This window comes from Zingiber officinale, chromosome 7A (genome assembly GCF_018446385.1).
Source record: "Zingiber officinale cultivar Zhangliang chromosome 7A, Zo_v1.1, whole genome shotgun sequence".
Taxonomy (NCBI): Eukaryota; Viridiplantae; Streptophyta; class Magnoliopsida; order Zingiberales; family Zingiberaceae; genus Zingiber; species Zingiber officinale.
In genome coordinates, this window is record NC_055998.1 from 320,510 (window position 1) to 341,555 (window position 21,046).

The window sequence follows — 21,046 nt, forward strand, 5'->3', positions numbered from 1 at the left end:
GAATTTTCCGGAATTTTTAGAAATTTTTCGGGAATTTTTCGGAGCTCGTACGGACGAGTTGACGGGGATAAAAACGGGGCCCAGAAAGGCCTGTTTAGGCGACCCATTTTAACGAGGAAAAGTTTTCTTTTCCTTTATATTTTCTTTTCTTTATTTTCTTTTCTTATTTTTCTTTTCCTCCGGTTTCTCTCGACGCCGACCCGAGCTCTCTTCTTCTCTCGCGCCCGACGCCGGCCCTAACCGCCGGCCAGCGGTTCCTCCTTCCCGAGAGCACAAAACCCTCGGCCAGTTCTTCCTCCTTCTATTTCTTCCTCCCAAACCGCACACCCGAAGCTCTTCTCCTCTTCTCCTCTTCTCCTCTTCTCTGCCGCCACCACAGCGCTAGCCATGCCCTAATTGGGTTGTGTCGCCGTCGAGATTGCTTCGCCGCCACCGACCTAGTGCTGCCGCCGGCCTTCCTCCGCCCTACAGCCGACGCCTTCTCCCCTTCACCGACGCCGATCCAGCCGAGCCCTAGAGCCGGCTGCCACCACTGTGTCGTGCCTTAGCATCACCAGCATCTGATCACTAGGTTCTGCCAAGCACTTAGTCTCACCTCCCGTGCCCTAGATTCATCATTGGGACGACCTTTTTCGTCCACCAGTTGCCGGCAAAGGGAACGAGAGGCACTGATTTAGTGTTGACAACAGGTTTGTGGCAACAAACTCTTCCGGTTAGCATTGTCCTGCATCGGTATCTCTTGGCAGTGTGTCCACAGGGACGACATTGTACTAGGTAAGGTGAGTTGGAAAATTTGGGTCATTTCTAGAAATTTTTATCTCTGTTTCTTGATCGCAAACTGATCTGACCAGTGGGAAGGAATCTAGTAGATTGGTTCTGTGAATTCTCTTTAGCTCCAGCAGCGAACACACTCTGAGACTGTGGATCAAGAAACGACATTGAGGTGAATTGAGGTAAGATGTAGAGAAAGTTATTTCTTTTGGTTACCGTGTACACTTGAATTTATTTTGTTAGGTCGGATATACATATTTGTATATATGGATCTTGATCAATTGAATAAAGGAAGGGTTAAGGTTAACGAAATTAATCCTAATTGATTAGTTGGATTAGAATTTAGTTTGGCTAAATGTTATATTATAGAATTAGCTAAACTAGACATTTTGTTTGATACAGGACTTTGACGTGAGACGAGTATCTCGACGTCGTGAACCAGATTGGACTTTTCGATTTGGAGGCGGGTACTTTTGACTTATTGTCTTTGATATGTTTAGTAATTAAATTAACAAGATGCATTAATTATGTTTCTTACTTGTTTCGGTTAATCATTGCCCAATACATGCTACCTATTGATTGATTGTTTGTTTACATCTTGTATGGATATATATACCTGATTCCACATGCTCATGGGTAGTGATATAACCATATTTTACCATGTCAGGACCTAGGTTTGATACCTTATATGATCCAGATACCTTGATATGATTCATTCGCTTTGGTGCACATTATGATATGTCGATTGGTTTAGTATATTACCATGTTTAGTGACATGCACCATTAGTATGATTGCATGTTGAGTGATTGATTGCTCCTTTATTGTCGAGCACTTTGCGGTTTCATCCTTTGTTCGGTGCTCGTTGTGGCTCATGGGTAGCGGTACACGTGGTAACCGTCGGTTTGGCTCTTCGGTGCTCGTTGGTCCGCTCATGGGTAGTGTGGCGTGTAGCACGTTAGAGATCCCTCCTCGTGTACCGGGAGTTGAGAGCATGCGCTCCCCATTTATGATTTGGGGTAGGAATATGTACTCGACAGATCCCGTCTACTCGATCACTCATCGAGTAGTGTTCTTGAGTGCACGGTTGTCTGCCCTACCCTCGGTCCCTTGTTGTTGTGAGTCGGTGGTAGCGTCGGGGTGACCATGACATTGGCATCATATGCATGATGCATTTATTGTTGTGTTTGTGTTTGCTGCACATTGCTTGGATACCTTGATTGACATGCATCAGGTCTTCTATACCTTTCGGATTGTTTGTCCTTTTACCGGGTCCTGGTTAGTACAAATTCTCTCCTGTCTTCTTCGGTTTGTAGTTACCTTTATCTTTATCAGAGACTATCGCATGATTAGTGCTAGGTGTTATTTCTTTACTTTGCATATCAATTGTACCTGCTGAGTGTTGGACTCACCCCGCCTCCATTGTTGATATTTTCATGTTGATGCTGTCAGGAGAGAGTTCCAGTTGCTGGTCCCTGCAGACCTCGAGGATGTGATTGGTTTTTCGTTTGGTTTCCTTTTCTGTTCTAGACTGTTTGCACTTGTTATGTTCTGGATTTATTTGCTTATGGACATGATATAGATTTTATTATATCGATGGATTTGGATTTGATTTTTATTCTACTACATGCCTGCCTGGACGACAGAAGAGGTGAGTTCGTCGGATTTGAGTTTTACGAGTGTAGTGGAGTAGGGTGGATTTCGAGTCAAAGTATTATTTTACTGTTTAATTATCTTAACTGCGTGGTTGTGACAGCCAGAGATTGAATAGATTATATATAACTGCGTGGTGATGTTTTATTTTATTGTTATTATTCCAGCCGCCTGTGGCTGAGGTATTTGTGAGATGTAGAAAAGTTTCAGATTGTCCACCGTACAGGGGAGATGCTGCCGAAATTTTCTCGGACAGGGACTCCTATGGGGCGTGACAGTATGAGATTCATTCTTTCTTCTTCTTTTCTCTACTTTCTTCTTCCAATCCCATCCAGAGCCCTTGGAAGTGCTAGCACACTTGTGGTGCTCTCTTCTCCATCTAGAGTGGTTTGAGAATCACTTCTTGTTCGTGTGGATACTACTAGAGGTGTGTACACTTGAACACACTTGAGATCCGAAGAACCTTGGACGAGCGGGATTTGCGAAGGGCTTTGCTTCAAAGGTATACCTCTAATCTTGTAGATCTAAAGTAGATCTAGAGTAGAAAAAACTTGTACATGAAAATTTTATCTTCGCACGGATCCAGTGGCTAGGAACTTCGGGGTTTCCGCAACGCAAAAAGTGATTTTTGCGGCTCGAAAGTTCCAACAGCGGTATCAGAGCCACGTGCGAAGCATGTACTTGTTTTTGTTTTAATTTTGATCTGTAAGTTTCTGTAAATTTACTATTTTTATGTATTTTATGAGTATTTTTCTCGTAGAGGCGAAGCAACAAGTGTTTGGACACTTGTAGGCTTCGACTACCGAGAAAAACCTTCCGAAATGGCAAGGTCTCGCCCAAATAAAATTATGTTTGTTTGGGACAGTGGCTAAAGGTGCCATTAGATTATTTTGGGACACTCGCGATATTCATATCGTGAGTAGGAGTGCTGCCCCTAACCCCACAAGGGGCATTGTCCCACGATCGCGCCCGAAAAACGCTAAATGGGACCGCTGGGAAGTTGTGACTCATAAAATCGTAAAAACAGTAGTAAAATTATAGAAATTTATATATAATACATAATTTAGAATTATGTATGATTTTGTGATGGTCATGGCCCAAAAATCCAATATGATTGGACAAAATGTGTTGTAATTCATAATATGGTCTGCGTGCCATTTTTGTGTGTTGTGCGTGTTGTATTTGATTGCGACCTGCGCGTCGTGCTTTTCTTTATTTATATTCCAGTTGTAAATAGATTTTAGACTCGAATGTAACTTGAGTTTCATATTTGTAATGTACAAAATAGAGCGGTGGAAGGTCCACTCGAGAAGGAGTTACGAGGAGGGTGCGAGCAACACATGGCGGTCAAAGGGAGGAGCTTGAAGAAGCTGTTAACCCTAGGTTGACCGTCTGATCTTCTCATTGGCTTGAGAAGATCGTAGTAGGGCCATGACCTAATCACAATTTAATTATCTTTTCTTGTGTGTATATGTGATGCATGCTAGAATAGGATAATTAGTGCCTTGATGCGTATATGATACACATTAACGATTAGATTAGATTTTAATCGAGTCAACTCGTAATGCCTACCAAGTTTTGATACCCATCACTACCTCGATCACATGTTGTTGTTGAATCTGCCAAAGCAGAGCAACACATATTATCTTGGTAGGGTGCGGAGGGACAATCTTGGTCCCGCCTATCAAAGCTTGGGTGAGTACAAACTCAATTAGATTGAGTATAACTAGTTAACTCAATTGGATTGGGTATAACTATAGGCATTTTCCAATGGTTGGAAGATAGGACAAAATCACATTTATTTTAAATCTTGGGTGATTTAGCCAAAGCTAACTCAAGTTTTAATATAAATGAGGATCTTGATCCTATAAACAAGAGTTGCATAGAGATGTAATTGATAATTAGTTATCTACCGATCATACTAAGTCTTGGGTGATTTAGCCAAAGCTAACTCAAGGCGTAGGATGTGGATCTTGTCCCGCAAGAATTATAGCTAGTTGGTTAGAATCTAGTAAGTGTGGTTTGACCACATCCATGACTTGATTCTACAAAAGCTCTATAATTCAGTGGGAGCATCATTTAATTGAAGGTCTAAGTAAATGATTAGTGGAATATGATATTTATTTTTTGTATTTTTCTGTTGTAGATTGTCATATCGACAAACACGAACACCTTCTCTCTGCGTTCTGTCCTTGATAAGGACAAGCTCAATGGAGCTAATTTCCTGGACTGGTACAGGAATCTGAGAATTATTCTCACATAAGAAAGAAAACTGTACGTCCTGGAGCAGCCCATTCCAGAGGCACCTCCTGCCACTGCCACGCGAGCCGACCATGATGCTTATAAGAAGCATCAAGATGATGCATTAGATGTGTCATGCCTCATGCTAGCAACCATGAACTCTGAGCTTCAGAAGCAACACGAGTTGATGACTGCTTATAATATGGTTGAACATCTTCGTCAACTATATCAAGGACAAGCAAGGCACTGGAAGAGGAACTGCAAAGGATATCTGGAAGATCTTAAGAAGAAGAGAAATGAGATTTCTACTTCAGGTGTACATGTTATAGAAGTCAATTTCTCTATTTCATCATCGTGGGTATTAAATATCGGATGTGCTTCTCACATTTGTACTAGTGTACAAGCGCTGAGAAATAGCAGAGCATTGACGAAGGGCGAGGTGGACCTACGAGTAGGCAATGGAGCACGGGTTGTTGCTGTTGCTGTAGAGACTTACTATCTATCTCTGCCCTCTGGGCTTGTACTAGAATTAGATGAATGTTGTTATGTCTGCTCTTACTAAGAACATCATTTCTATTTCTTGTTTAGACAAGAAAGGTTTTCGTTTATAATAAAGAACAAATGTTGTTCCGTCTATTTAAACGATATGTTCTATTGTAGTGCACCTCTGATGAACGGACTCTATATTCTAGACTTAGAGAACCTCATTTATAACATAAGTACCAAAAGGTTCAAATCAAATGAAATGAACCAAACCTATCTCTGACATTGTCGCTTAGGTCATATAAATGACAAACGCTTATCACAACTCCATAAAGATGGTTTGTTGGACTTATTTGATTTTGAATCATATGAGACATGCGAGTCATGCCTACTGGGCAAGATGACCAAGACTCCCTTTAGTGGACACAACGAAAGATCGACTGACTTATTAGGACTTATACATAGTGATGTATGTAGCCCTTTCAATGTCGTTGCCAGAGATGGTTATAGGTACTTTATTACATTTACTGATGACTTCAGTAGATATGATTATGTGTATCTGATGACACATAAGTCAGAATCCTTTGAAAAGTTCAAAGAATTCAAGAATGAAGTACAAAACCAGCTTGGCAAGAGTATTAAGATATTTCGATCAAATCTAGGTGGTGAATACCTTAGCCATGAGTTTCGTGACTATCAAGCTGAGTGTGAGATTCTATCCCAACTCACTCCTCCTGGAACACCACAGTGGAATAGTGTATCTGAAAGGAGGAATCGTACCCTGTTAGATATGGTGCGATCTATGATGAGTCACAGAGATATTCCTATATCTCTTTGGGGCTATGCTCTAGACACAGAAGCCTTCATGCTTAACCATGTTCCATCCAAGGCTGTGATAAAGACACCATATAGGATATGGACTGAGAGATATGCCGAGGTGTCTTTTATGAGGATTTGGGTTGTGAGGCTTACGTTCGACGTCAAGTCTCGAACAAACTAGGACCCAAATCCGATAAGTGCTATTTTATTGGATATCCCAAGGAAACGAAGAGATATTACTTCTATATTCCTAGTCAGTACAAAGTAGTTGTGGCTAAAACTGGGGTATTTCTAGAAAGGGACTTTGTTTCTAGAAAAACTAGTGGGAGTACGTTCAATCTTGAAGAAGTTCAGGATATGAACCATAGCACTGAAGCCTTGATGGAAGTAAAACTGGAACCACAAAGTGTTGTGGATGATGAGATTGTTCCACAAGGAGTTGAGGAACAACAACCAGTTCAAGTAGACCTAGCTCTTCGCAGGTCTGATAGGGTACGTCGTCAGCCTGAGAGATACTCATTTCTCTTATCTGACCATGATGACGCTATGCTCGTTGAGAATGAGCCCACCTCCTATCAGGAAGCTGTGATGAGCCCAGATTCTGAGAAATGGCTAGAGGCTATGAGATCCGAGATGGAATCCATGTACACCAACCAAGTATGGACTTTGGTTGATCCACCTGAAGGGGTCAAACCTATTGGGTGTAAGTGGGTCTTTAAGAGAAAGACTAACATGGATGGACTTATATATAAGGGTCATCTGGTAGCTAAAGGTTTCAAGTAAATTCATGATATTGACTATGATGAAACCTTTTCTCTAGTAGCGATGTTTAAGTCCATTCGGATCATGTTTGCTATTGCAGCATACCACGATTATGAGATCTGGCAGATGGATGCCAAAACCGCATTTCTGAATGGAAACTTGCTCGAGGATGTGTACATGACACAACCTGAGGGTTTTGTAGATCCACAATATACTGGCAGAGTATGCAAGTTGCATAAGTCCATTTATGGACTAAAGCAAGCTTCTCGGAGCTGGAATCTTCGATTCGATGATGTGATCAAACAGTTTGGTTTCATCAAGAATGAAGATGAACCTTGTGTCTACAAGAAGGTTGTAGGAAACACAGTTGTCTTCCTTGTATTGTATGTGGATGACATACTACTCATTGGAAACGACATCCCTTTGCTGCAGTCTGTAAAGACTTGGCTGGGGAATTGTTTCTCAATGAAGGACTTGGGTGAAGCAGCCTGTATTCTAGGCACAAAGATATATAGAGATAAATCTAAGAGATTGCTTGGCCTAAGTCAGAGTACATATGTTGATAGGGTATTACTATGGTTTGCTATACAGAATTCCAAGAAAGGATTTCTACCGATGTCACATGGTGTGAGTCTTTCGAAGACTGAGAGTCCCTCTTCTACAGAGGAGAGATGTCGCATGGATAAGATCCCTTATGCTTCAGCCATAGGATCTATCATGTACACCATGCTATGTACTCGCCCTGATGTTTCGTATGCTTTGAGCATGACGAGCAGATACCAGTCAGATCCAGGTGAAAGTCACTGGATAGCAGTCAAGAATATTCTTAAGTACTTGAGAAGGACTAAAGAATATTTCTTGATATATGGATGCGATGACGAGCTAGCTATAAAGGGTTATAGTGATGCCAGCTTCCAAATTGACTAGGATGATTATAGATCGCAGTCTGAGTTCGTGTTTTGCTTGAATGGTGGTGCTGTGAGCTGGAAGATTTCGAAGCAGGACACAGTTGCTGATTCTACAATAGAGGCCGAGTATATTGTTATATCAGAAGCAGCAAAGGAGGCAGTTTCGATCCGTAAGTTCATTACTGAGCTTGGGGTGGTTCCTAGCATAGCCGATCCTATAGAGCTCTATTGTGACAACAATGAAGCAATTGCACAGGCTAAGGAACCTCGCTCACACCAGCGGATCAAACACATACTACAATGCTTCCATCTCATTCGAGGGATCATCGATAGAGGAGATGTGAAGATTTGCAGAGTACCGACAGAGGCTAACATCGCTGATCCCTTGACCAAGGATTTGGCACAGAGAAAGCATGATGGTTACACTTGGTCATTGGGGCTTAGAGCCTACACTGATTGACACTAGTGCTAGTGGGAGATTGTTAGTTAGAGCCCTAGAGCCAATCATGTGATGATTATTTTATGGACTCGATGTATCATATTCCTATATACATATTAATAAAGATATTTCTTTATGGTTATTATACTTACTTGTATTGGTGCCAAATAACTAAGTATAATAACGTCTTTGAGTAGAAGGTTCTTATCTATATCAATCGATTGGTTGAATCGATAGTGAGATGATATAGAGAACACTACTCTTAATCATTCCTAGTCAAGTATTAACATTCAGGGACAATGTTAATGCGATGAGACTAGCATGTATGTCAACTTGATGACTTTATCTCACAAGTCATTGATATAGAGATATCAAGTTGACACATGGATATGTATTGGAGAATGTATACTAAATGACCCGTCATGAGAAAGTATCATGGATCGTTATATGAGTGTCATATACTTTCTCATGTGACTATTAGTATGACTATCAGTCCTTGGACCTGAAGTCACCATAGTTCCCTACATAAGAAGTTGAATACTTTGGCTTCGTTAAACATCACCCGTAACTGGGTGAACTATAAAGGTGATTACTGGGTATGTAACAAATTATGCGGAGGGATGTGAGTGATGTAGATGAGATTTATCCCTCCTATATGACGGGAGTGACATTATGATTCTTGATAGAGTGAGACCACTAAGTGCATGGCCATGCCCAAATGAGTCAATATGAGATATTGAGCTCATTTGATTAGAGTGAGTCTACTTGGAGTTCAAGATATAGATTGATTAGAGGATGACACGGTCTATGCCTTAATTGATTAATCTAGATGTCAATGATAGAAGGACATTGTCATATATTGTGAGAGTCACAATTAGTAGTCACAAAGGTGATGTTGGATCTCAACATTCTTGTAACTTAGATAGCAATGATGTTGATCCTGCCCCGAAGCTGAGTGGATGGCTGCCGGGAAGTACCGCTGATGTGGATCTCCGCGGGTGGCGGAAACGCCTCGCTCCTGCAATCACAAGTCGTTAGTGCCAAGCCGGGAGGGGGTTCCCGGCGACGACCCTCCGACGCTCAAGTCACACAATCGGCCCGAAGAAAAGCGAAAGGAATAAAGAAGTGAAATAGTGGTGATTAAAGACGTATTGCGCGTACCTCCGCGGATAACCACTCCTCTTCTTATATAGAGCTTCAATGGGTTGACTGCACACTTCCGGGGCGGACGTGACTTCCCACGTTTTTCTCAATAGTCAACCTTGGGAAAGGATCCCTGACACCTTACCCTAAAGGGGCAAACGCATTTACGCTAGGGCGGCGCAATCTTCGTCCGTACGATTTCCTGTCCATTCGCGCCGTCAGCCAGCGGCATTGACTCCCAAAAGGATGCTTAAGGCATATTTCCCTCCTCTTCTCAAATGTCAGCCGCCAATCTGATGGTACTTCCTTTGATCTATCTGGCCAGCTCGCTCTTTGACATTCTATATATATATATATATATATATTCCGCTCGGATTGGGCTTCATTCTCTCGGCTCGTCCTAGATTTAGCTCGACTTCTTTGAACTCTTTAGCCTGGTCAGGTTGTGGGCTCGGCCTTACCATCGCGAGCTTATCCGGCCGCTTGGCCACATGGGCTAACCGCCCGGCTTGTCTTTAGCTGGCTCTCCTTTGACTTCGACGATCATCCGATCGTTGAACCTCCTCAGCGAAGGGGCCCCCCTTATGCCATCGCCGGATCACATGCCTCCCCTTTAAGTCTAGTCGAAGGAGACCATAAGTCCGACTGACTGGACCAACTGGTGCGAGAAGACCTCTTTCGCCGGGTCGACTGTGACCCTTGGCCAGCACTCGGTTACCTGGCCTTGGTTCTCCTTTAGACAAATTGCTCTTGGCAGGCCAATCGGTAGGAACGGAGGACTGCCCGAGCTGCATAACTTGTTTGACCAGCTTATGAGGCCGTTGCCTAGGTAATCTCCGCGAAATCTCTAGGGAACCGTATCATTCTGGCGCATTAATGTGTCGCATGCCTCTTTAATTATCCCGATGACTGCCCTATCGATGCACGCCACGCATCCCTCCCTGACGGCGCACGTTTGAGGCGACAGGCTGGGATGTGACCTTTGGGTTCATTTGAATTTTAAACGGCTGGATCTACTTCTAGGTGTCTGTGCTGTTGATCGAACGGATGAGCGAAGTCTCTTGGTTTTTATAAGCTCATCGCCGCCATCTCCTCTTTTTCTTGCTTTCGTTTCCGACGACCTCGTTCGTGCTCCTTCAACGATTTTTCCCGTGTTCTTCGGCGAACCCCTCACGTCCTCCAGCAAATCTTCCTGCTTCCTGTCATTCCTATTCCGGGTGAGTCCATTACCTTCTTCCATAACGCCTTACTGCTTGGTCCTTTGTGATTTTCCGGTGGGCTTCTGCTCTTGCTTCTGCTTTCTTTTTCCTTTTGCACTTTCTCCCGACTCTTCTCATTCTCTCCCTTTTATTATGGCTAGTACATCACATCCTTCTTCTTCTTCGGGTCCTTGGTATGAGACTATGGAGTTACGGTTTGATGAAGATGATGTCCGAACCCTAGCCAACACTTTTGAACATCCTCCTGGCTATGAGATACATGTCCCACTAGCCACCGATCGTCCTTCCGCTCCGCCAACCGGCTGTGTCTACTTTTTCCGCGACCAATTTACTGTCGGTCTGCGGCTTCCACTTCATCCCTTCATCCTCGATGTTTGCAGATACTTCGGTCTATCCCCTTCTCAGCTAGTTCCCAACTCCTTTCGCCTCCTGTGCGGGGTAATTATCTTGTTCCGACTACATCGCATTCCTCTAACCCCTTCGATCTTCCACTTTTTTTTATTACCCCAAGCTATCCGATCAGCCAGGCACTTTCCTTTTACAAGCTCGACCGGGCTTGGTCTTTTTTGATAGGATGTCTTCCTCCAATAAACATTGGAGAGAATCTTTCTTCTACGTACTCTTCCCCGATCGGCCCTCTTTCCAGACCACTTGGCAACTTTCTCTGGGTCCTCAACCCTCCTTGCCTCAGTACAAGAATACTCCTACTTATTTGTTTGCTGCTTCCATGCTGCCCGGCCAGAAGTTCAACATTCACAAGCTGCTGGAGGAAGGAGTTTTGGCCCTTTTCGGCCTTAGCCCGATTAGCCCATCCGAGCCAGTCAACCTAGGTACATAATCCCCTTATCTTTTTCTTCTTTATCTAACTGATTTCTCCTCTTATTTTGCAGCTGACATCATGATGAGGGTGCGCTTGATCGGGTAATCAAAACTCACTAATGCCGATATTGATAAGGTAGTGGTTGAAGTCCTGGCCGAGCGGGGGTTTCAACCGTCAGATCTTCCCGAGCAGCCAATACCCACTCCAGGGCTTACTCAGGAAGCGGGAGGGGAGTCGAATGTAGTGTCGGTCGGCTCAGCGGCGGGGAAGAGCCAATCGGAGAGCCTACGACGGCTCAACTGGTTCCGGAGGAGGGCTCTCAATCTGAGGCACCGCTCGAGAATGCACGTAAGAGGCGGCGGGCAAAACAAGCTGCTCGCTCGGCGTCTTCAGCTGAAAGGGTAGCCGATCGGACCGGCGCTTCTGGCCCAATGTCGTCGGATGTCGTCCCCGTCTCGTCCGACCGCACACCTTCGGACCCCCTCGTCGACTCTCTCGCCACTAGCCTGTCGCCCTTATCGGCTCAAGGCCGCATCCTGAGGTCAAGCATCAACCCCGTACCCCCCTCCTCTCGTGCAGGCCGATCGGTTTCCTCCCATCCGGCCACGGCTCGTTGAAGACACGTAACGGCTACGCTACACCTTCCGACTGAAGACCTTTCAGCGCCAGGCGGCTCAGCTGACCATACTGAACACTGGATTATCATCAAAGGCCAGTTAGCGGAAATATGGGAAGATGCCCGCGCCCGGGCGGCTGCCGCTCCTCCAGGAATGTTAGCAAACAGTTATACCAAGCAGATTACCGGGGTAAGCTTCGCTTTTGACTTTTGCTTTTATTAATTTAGCCTTGCTTATGACCCACTTCTGCTACTGCTTTTGACTTCCATAGTTTTGGGTAGACGGCCTGGCTATGAGCCAGAGGCTCGCCTTCGTGGAGGATGAGTTGAAACGGTTACAGGAAGCACCCGGCCAATCGGGAACCACTCATGGTTTAAACGACACCCAGGTGGCTCAACTGCAGGCCGACCTGGCTAAGAGCGAGGAACTACTGGCTGCCGAGCGGGGCAAGAGCGCTAAGCAAGTCGGGTACATTGACCGATTTAAGAAAGAGATATCCACCTTTGAGGGCAAGATTACCCTGGCCACCAACCGAAAGCAAAGGGCTGTTGAGGATTTGGAGAAGAAGAATGTGGAAGCCCGGGCTCTCGAGCAAAAATTAAAGCAAACCGAAGACAAGTTAAAAAATGTTGAAGGTCTGCTGTTATCTTAGCAACAGGCTCGCGAGTCTGAGGAGGCTACTTTGAGAAGCCAGTTGTCCGACAAGGACGCCGACCTTGCGATGGTGAAGGCGGATCTAGAAAGCGCCCGGTCGGCCCTGGAGACCTACAAAGAAAATGAGCCCAGCCGCTTCGAAAAGATGAAGGTGGCTTACATCCGGTCCGACACTTTCGTGGATAAGTTTGTCAACCGTGCTCTCCGACTCTTCGGCTGCGCCGTGGAGAACATTTTTGACCAACTCAAGAAAAAAGGGCATCTACCTGCCAATCTGCCCAGCTCCACGATTGATCGCGACCAGCTTAATGCCTCCATTCCCGACGATGCTTTGGATTATTTGGAGTGAACCCTCGAACACCCATTATTCACTAAGTGATGTTTTGGATTGTATCAGTCGGCCACCGTGTGTATCTGGTTGGCGCAAACTCTTGTGACTTGTTTATATATTATCTGTGATGATTTTCTTCAATATTATGCTCGTCTTTGAATGTACTTAGTCGATCGTCTTGCTTTTACTTGTCGATCGATCCCACAAGCGCTGAAAATCTCCACTCGACCGCCGATGGAGCGAGGGTTTAAGGTCGCCGCTCGACCGTCGATGACGCGAGGGTTTAAGGTCGCCGCTCGATCGTCGATGACGCGAGGGTTTAAGGTCGCCGCTCGACCGTCGATGACGCGAGGGTTGCGTTTTAATGGGAAGGAGTTTGGGAGCAATCCGATTGTTTTCTTCCTGCGTTCAAGGAATCATACATACATGCATGTGTACATAAATTTATTCACTTGCCTCTCATCCAGCTCTGTAAGGTTGGAGGTGATTTGCGCTCCACGGTCTATCCAACTTCCTTCCCTCCGCATCTTCTAAGTAGTATGTCCCCGACCACAGCCTTTCTATGACCTTGAATGGACCCGTCCATGGGGCTTCTAGTTTTTTGACGTCTCCGACCGGCTTGACCCTTTTCCAAACTAGGTCACCCACCTGGAAGGATCTGGGGATTACACGACGATTATAGTTCTGCCGCATTCTTTGTTTGTAAGCGGTTAGCCGGGCGGCTGCTTTGTCGCGCATTTCGTCCACCATGTCAAGTTCCATCTGTCGCCTTCCTTCATTTTCTCCGTCATAACGAAGCACCCGCTCGGACTCTATTCTGACTTCCACCGGGACGACCGCCTCTCCTCCGTATACTAAATGGAATGGCGTGAAACCAGTTCCTTCCTTGGGAGTCGTTCGTAACGCCCATAACACACTGGGTAACTCATCCACCCAGCTGCCTCCCATGTGATCGAGCCGAACCCGCAGAATTCGCAGGATCTCCCGATTGGCTACTTTGGCTTGACCATTGCTTTGAGGATGCGCCATGGAAGTGAAGTGTTGTTCGATGTCGTACCCTTTGCACCATTCTTCAAGCTCCTGACCCACGAATTGTCGCCCGTTGTCCGAGATGAGCCGACGTGGAATGCCGAACCTACAAATTATATGCTGCCAGATGAACTTTTTGACCATCTGCTCGGTTATTTTGGCCAGTGGTTCAGCTTCTACCCATTTTGAAAAATAATCAACAGCTACTAGCAGGAATTTTCTTTGACCGGTTGTCATAGGAAAATGACCGACTATGTCCATTCCCCACTGATCGAAGGGGCATGAAACGGTTGACGTTTTCATTTCGGTGGTTGGTCGATGAGTCAGATTACTGTATTTTTGGCAAGACAAGCAAGTAGCTACTGACCGGCTCACATCTCTTTGAAGTGTTGGCCAAAAATACCCTGCTAGGATGATTTTCCTCGTCAGCGATCGTCTGCCCGGATGTCCTCCGCAGGAGCCCTTATGCACCTCTTGAAGGATGTATTCGGCATCCTCGGCACCAACACACTTGAGCAGAGGATGTGAGAAGGCTTTTTTATACAAATGCTCGCCTACCATCGTGAACCGAGCGGCTCTTCTTCTCAAAATTTGCTCGGATTCGCGATCTCCTGGTAAGGTTCCAGATTGGAGGAACTTAATGATGGGTGCCCTCCAGTCTTCTGGAAGTGATATTCCTACTGCCCTATCAACGTACGCCACTAGGGAGACCTGCTCAACAGGACAACCGATGACGATCGGCGTTACCGCGCTGGCCAGTTTCGCCAGTTCATCCGCCGCTTGATTCTCTGATCGAGGTATCTTGTGAAAAACGACCTCCTGGAAACTTGCCTTGAGCTTTTTAAAGGCGTCCACATATAATCTGAGCCGCACACTGTTGATCTCGAATGTTCCGTTCAGTTGCTGGGCTGCCAACTGTGAATCCGAATGTAAGAGTACCTTGGTAGCCCCGACATGCTGAGCTGCTTGAAGACCAGCTATGAGAGCTTCGTATTCAGCTTCGTTGTTGGTGGCTCGATATTCTAGTCGAATGGACAAATGCATTCGGTCTTCTCTCGGGGATATAAGTAGGATACCTATTCCACTACCTGGTCGGGCGGCTGAGCCGTCAACATATATCCTCCAGGGGGATTCAGGCTCGGAGTCTGGTACTTCTGTGATGAAATCTGCCAATGCCTGTGCTTTGATAGCCGACCGAGGTTGATATTGTATGTCGAACTCGCTGAGCTCTGTGGTCCATTTGATTAACCGGCCGGAAGCTTCAGGATTGAGCAGGACTCGACCCAAGGCGCTGTTAGTCATCACGATTATAGGGGGAGCCAAGAAATAAGGCCGAAGTCTTCGGGCGGTGAGGACCAGAGTGTAAGCAAGCTTCTCGAGCCCCGTGTAGCGTAACTCAGCGTCTTTTAATATATGGCTTACAAAATACACCGGCTGCTGACTTCCTTCTATCTCAACGATTAGTGCTGAATCGATGGCATGCTCGGTGGACGACAAATAAATTAAAAGCGGTTCCCCCACAACCGGCTTGGCTAGGATGGGAAGAGAGCTAAGATATTGCTTGAGTTCTTCGAACGCCTTGTCACATTTGCCATCCCACTGGAATTTGGTCGCTCGCCTTAAGATCTTGAAGAATGTCAAGCTTCGGTCAGCCGATTTTGATATGAACCTTGATAGGGCCGTGATTCTTCCAGTCAGCCTTTGAACCTCCTTCAGGTTGCGAGGTGGCGCCATGTCTTGGAGAGCTCTTACTTTGCTCGGGCTCGCTTCGATTCCCCGTTCGGTGACTATGTATCCCAGAAACCGACCACCTTTAGCGTCGAATAGGCATTTAGCTGGATTTAGCTTGATCCCGTACTTTCGCAGCGTTCAGCACGTTTCTTCCACATCTGCACATAGGTCAACAGATCAGAATGACTTAATGAGTATGTCATCGACATATACCTCCAAATTTCGTCCGATCTGCTTCCGAAACACCTTGTTCATCATCCTCTGATAAGTGGCGCCTGTGTTTTTTAGTCCGAACGGCATGACCTTGTAACAGTACGTCCCGTCGGTCGTTACAAAGCTGACTTTCTCCTGGTCTTCGCGCGCGAGTGACACTTGATGATAGCCTTGATAGGCATCAAGCATGCAAATCAGCTTATATCCGGCTGTCGAATCCACCATCTGGTCTATCCTGGGTAGCGGGTAGGAGTCCTTGAGGCAGGCTTTATTTAAATCTCTAAAATTGATGCACACCTGTCATTTATTACCTGGCTTGGAAACCAACACTACGTTGGCGAGCCAGGTCGGAAACTGAATTTCCTTGATGTGTCCGGCCTCTAGTAGTTTCTCGACCTCAGCTCAGATAATCAAATCCTGCTCAGCGCTAAAGTCGCGCTTCCTTTGCTTGACTAGTCGGGCGTCTGGCCGAACATGTAGTTCATGCAACGCCACACTTGGATCGACGCCCGGTAATTCATGTGTCGACCAGGCGAACACATCATGGTTCCTTTGAAGGCAGGCGACCAACTCTTCCCTCTGCGGGCTGGTCAGATCGGCTGCGACGAAGGTGGTAGCTTCCGATCGGCTTGGATGTATCTGTTGGAACCCCAAGGTTGTTTTGGTGTGATCAACAAGTTAAGTTAGGTCCTGCGTTGTTTTAACCTTGTGTCTAAGTGTGCAGGAGCTTAGGAGCACAGGTACTTGAGCGGAAGACGCAGCTAGCGAGAAGGACGGCACGCGGTGCGTCCGAGGGACGAAGTGCTGCGGAAGAGTACACCGGCGGACGAGAAGGAAGTGCGCGCGATGGTTCCGAGGGACGAAAGCCGGAGTGAAAAATTGCTCGGGGAGCAAGAGACGCAGCTAGCGCGAAGGTCGGCACGGGGTGCGACTGAGGGACGAAGACTGCGGATGAGTACGCTGGTGGACGAGAAGGAACACGCAGCAATTCCGAGGGACGAGAAGCCGGAGGGAAGCACGCTCGAGAAGACCGGAAGTTGGGTTCGGGTGAGTCCTTTTCCGGATGGCAGAGATCACCCAAGCGAACGGATCCGGAGCAGAAGACCCGGACCGAGACGGGACTGAAGCCCGGACAAAAGTCAACCAGATTGACTTTTTGCTCGGGCCCTCTCTCCAGCGCCCGGACCATGATTTTGACCGGGATCACGATTTTCGTGATCTGAACGATAAGTCTAGGGCACCCGGAACCCTTCAGGCGCCCCGACCAAGGCTATAAATAGTCCAGAAGCTTAAACGAACTCACCGATTGTAAATCCAGTGCTTGCACACTCTCTTTTAGTCTAAGCTTCTGTTATCTGCTGTACGAGGCTTCTCCGCCTGAAGGAGTTTTATTGAGCTTAATCTTCCTTGGATTAACAACCACATCGGTTGTAACCAAGTAAATCTTTTGTGCCTCGCTTTTCTTTATGCTTTTAATTTATCTGCTTAACTTAATTATGCAAGTGTTAGCCTAAAGAGTTCGAGGAGGGTTTGTTTTCTTTTTGTGTTAGCAGGATATCCAACAACCCCCTCCTAACCGGCCCAACGGTCCTACAAGTGGTATCAGAGCCGAGACGCCTCAGAAGGACTAACCGCCATCTGAAGCAACAAAATGATGGCCGAAGCTAGCGACTACCCACCAGCATTCGAGGGGGAGCTTGCTTCTTGGAAGCAACAAATGATGGTATTTCTTAACTCTGATATTGGTATTTCCCTATAATGAAAACAGGTTATGAAGCACCAAAGGCAACGAATGGAGAAGAACTCGATCTACGCCTCTGGAACAAGAAGCAACGTGACGAGTCAATGGAAAACGGTCGAGCAGAGTTTCACATTTTAACTGCAATACCAAACGAAGACTTTGATAGAGTTGGCGAATACAACAGCGCAAAAGAACTTTGGGAAAAGTTCTTAAAACTCTACGAATAACCCATTGAAGTCGTCCCCTTAATAGACATCGAGTCATCATCAAAATTCGAGATAGAAGAAATTACCGAAACAGCCCCAACAGCCGAAGTAGATCCCGAGATCGATGAAGGGGGAGAATCTTCGGAAGAAGGTAATTCAATAGGGGGAGAACCAACGACCGACGAAGTAAGTAAGGTATGGACTCGAACCTCTGATCATTTGGTTAACTCAATCGAAAAATTACCTGAAGATATTTACGAACCAAAACTTGAATCATCGAAAGAGTTTTTTGAACCTCAAAATGTTTTGATGAAAGAATCTTACAAATTACAAAATATTTTTTCAAACAAAGTTTGCAATGTAGAGATATTATCGAAAGAAATTTTCGGATTAGAAAATCTTCGGTCGAATAAATGTTGCAAATTACAAAATATTTTTTCGAAGGAATTATGCAATTTAGAAATATTATCGAAAACTTTTTCTGGATCTAAAAATTTCGAATTACAAATTACTTTATTGAAAAAGTTTTGTGAATTAGAAATTGATTCATCGAAAAATATTTTCGGATTAAGAAATCTATTATTAATAGATTCCTGTAAATTCTTATTGTTAAAAAATTCTGGCAAATTACAAAATATTCTTTCAAACGAATTTTGCACAGTGCCGAAAGAATTTTTTATATTGTTGAAAAATTTTATCAAGTTAGAATTTATGCTATTTGAATATTTTTGTGAAGTTAAAATTCAAAAAATAATAGAAACTAACATGATACAAATTATTGCATGTTTAATATCTATGACTTTAAATTTGAAAATGTGCAATTTGAGAAGTTATGAAAAATTGAAATGGAAATTTAAAACTTGCTGATATAAGTATCAGTAAAAATAAATAAATGCATAGAAAATTTTTATATGCTATCAATTTTCTTAAATTTTCTTGCATAAATTTTTAAAAAAATTTTTGGGATTAAAATGATTTTTTGGTGAAAATTATTGCAAAATTTTCAAAGTTATCGAAATTGCTCTAAAAGGATCTTAATGACTTAGAAATTCTTTTTGATTTAGAGATTTTTTTTTTTCTAAGTCTTTAACCCTTAGATTGTTTTTCTTGAAACCCCATTTTTATTGTGATCAAAGGGGGAGAAATGAAAGTATAAGTCTAGGGGGAGGTAGAATATTGAATATTGAAAATTAAAATTAATTATGGAATGTTTGTAATTTAATTTTTTTTCTATCATGTTGCATATTACTACAATAAATTGTTTTATTCTATATCTATTTTTATCCCTAGCTTAACTTGGGTTGATCACACCAAAAAGGGGGAGATTGTTGGAACCCCAAGGTTGTTTTGATGTGATCAACAAGTTAAGTTAGGTCCTGCGTTGTTTTAACCTTGTGTCTAAGTGTGCAGGAGCTTAGGAGCACAGGTACTCGAACGGAAGACGCAGCTAGCGAGAAGGACGGCACGCGGTGCGTCCGAGGGACGAGGTGCTGCGGAAGAGTACACCGGCGGACGAGAAGGAAGTGCGCGCGGTGGTTCCGAGGGACGAAAGCCGGAGCGGAAGATTGCTCGGGGAGCAAGAGACGCAACTAGCGCGAAGGTTGGCACGGGGTGCAACTGAGGGACGAAGACTGCGGATGAGTACGCTGGTGGACGAGAAGGAACACGCGGCAATTCCGAGGGACGAGAAGCCGGAGGGAAGCACGCTCGAGAAGACCAGAAGTTGGGTTCGGGTGAGCCCTTTTCCGGATGGCAGAGATCACCCAAGCGAACGGATCCGGAGCAGAAGACTCGGACCGAGACGGGGACTTAACGGAGAAGTGGTCCCAGACAAAAAGTCAACCACAGTTGACTTTTTGCTCCGGGGCGCCCGGAATGCTTCCAGCGCCCGGACCATGATTTTGACCAGGATCACGATTTTCGTGATCTGAACGTTGGGGGATAAGTTTTATCCCCCCCCCAGGGCACCCGGAACCCTTCCAGGCGCCCCGACCAAGGCTATAAATATAGCCTTGGTCCAGAAGCTTAATAACGAACTCACTGATTGTAAATCCAGTGCTTGCACACTCTCTTTTAGTCTAAGCTTCTGTTTTCTGCACTTCAACACTGTACGAAGCTTCTCCGCCTGAAGGAGTTTTATTGAGCTTAATCTTCCTTGGATTAACAACCACATCGGTTGTAACCAAGTAAATCTTTTGTGCCTCCCTTTTCTTTATGCTTTTAATTTATCTGCTTAACTTAATTATGCAAGTGTTAGCCTAAAGAGTTCGAGGAGGGTTTGTTTTCTTTTTGTGTTAGCAGGATATCCAACAACCCCCTCCTAGCCGGCCCAACGGTCCTACAGTATCTGCACCTCCTCCTTATTGTCGTATATCAACGAGGGCGGCTTCTCTCTGACGGCGTTCACCTCCAATCGGGGACACTTGGCGGCCTTAGCATCCGCCTTGACCATCTCCACATAACACCGCCTGGCTGCTACCTGGTCCCCTCGCACTTCGCCCACCAAATTCCCCACGGGGAATTTAATCTTCTGGCAGTAGGTTGATACCACAGCTCGAAATTCATTGAGAGCTGGTTGGCCTAATATTACGTTGTACGCCGAGGGCGCATCTACCACGATGAAGTTCGTGGTGCGCGCCCTTACTAGGGGCTCTTCTCCGAGCGAAACGGCCAATCTTGTCTGACTAATTGGCGAGACTTCGTTGCCAGTGAAGTCGTACAGTGGTGTTGCCATGGGCAATAGCTCAGACCTATCGATCTGCAATAAATCGAATGCTTGTTTAAAAATAATGTTTACCGAGCTTCCTGTGTCGATGAAAGTTCGGCGGGCGGTGTAGTTTGCGATCACCGCCTTGATGATCAATGCATCATCATGAGGGATTTCAACCCCCTCTAGGTCCTCAGGGCCGAAGCTGATTTCGGGTCCCTCTGCTTTTTCCTTGCTGCATCCTACAGCGTAGATGGTCAGCTGTCGTGAGTGGCCCTTCCGAGCTCGGTTGGAATCTCCCCCGGCCGGGCCACCCAAAATCATCCCAATCTCTCCCCGGGAGGTGTTCTTCCTGTTCTCCTCTTCTCGTGCTGAATGCCTATTTCGATCGGCTGAGGCTCGGGCGGGGCTTCTTTCTCGGGCATGATGCTCCCGCGGCTCCTGAGCTACTCGACCCTCGACTTTTCGATCAATTCGGCACTCAGGATGTCGGTCCCGAGTGGGCGACTGACGTCTATATTCCTTGGGCTCGGGCCGATGTATATTAGGGTCGCCTCAGC

At 45.4% G+C, this 21,046-nt stretch overlaps 2 protein-coding genes across 2 annotated transcripts; both read right to left on the reverse strand.

The window, feature by feature from the left end:
- Window positions 1-13,318: 13,318 nt before the first annotated feature.
- On the reverse strand, window positions 13,319-15,622 carry LOC122001840. Its single transcript, XM_042556796.1, has 3 exons — window positions 14,256-15,622; window positions 13,917-13,994; window positions 13,319-13,796 (listed from the first exon to the last, which is right to left on the reverse strand). The coding sequence occupies exons 1-3, from the start codon at window positions 15,620-15,622 to the stop codon at window positions 13,319-13,321; spliced, it is 1,923 nt and encodes a 640-aa protein (XP_042412730.1).
- A 4,495-nt stretch (window positions 15,623-20,117) lies between these two features.
- On the reverse strand, window positions 20,118-20,810 carry LOC122001842. The gene has a single exon (XM_042556798.1). The coding sequence runs from the start codon at window positions 20,808-20,810 to the stop codon at window positions 20,118-20,120; it is 693 nt and encodes a 230-aa protein (XP_042412732.1).
- Window positions 20,811-21,046: the final 236 nt, after the last annotated feature.

What these genes read in the sequence shown, in the direction of transcription:
- LOC122001840 (XM_042556796.1), bottom strand. Translation starts at nt 15,622, where the DNA reads ATGGCGCCACCTCGCAACCTGAAGGAGGTTCAAAGGCTGACTGGAAGA. An exon ending in CTTCAAAGAGATGTGAGCCG is followed by an intron (nt 13,995 to 14,255) that starts GTCAGTAGCTAC and finishes TATAATTTGTAG; the next exon opens with GTTCGGCATTCCACGTCGGC. An exon ending in CTTGAAGAATGGTGCAAAGG is followed by an intron (nt 13,797 to 13,916) that starts GTACGACATCGA and finishes CATGGGAGGCAG; the next exon opens with CTGGGTGGATGAGTTACCCA.
- LOC122001842 (XM_042556798.1), bottom strand. Translation starts at nt 20,810, where the DNA reads ATGATTTTGGGTGGCCCGGCCGGGGGAGATTCCAACCGAGCTCGGAAG.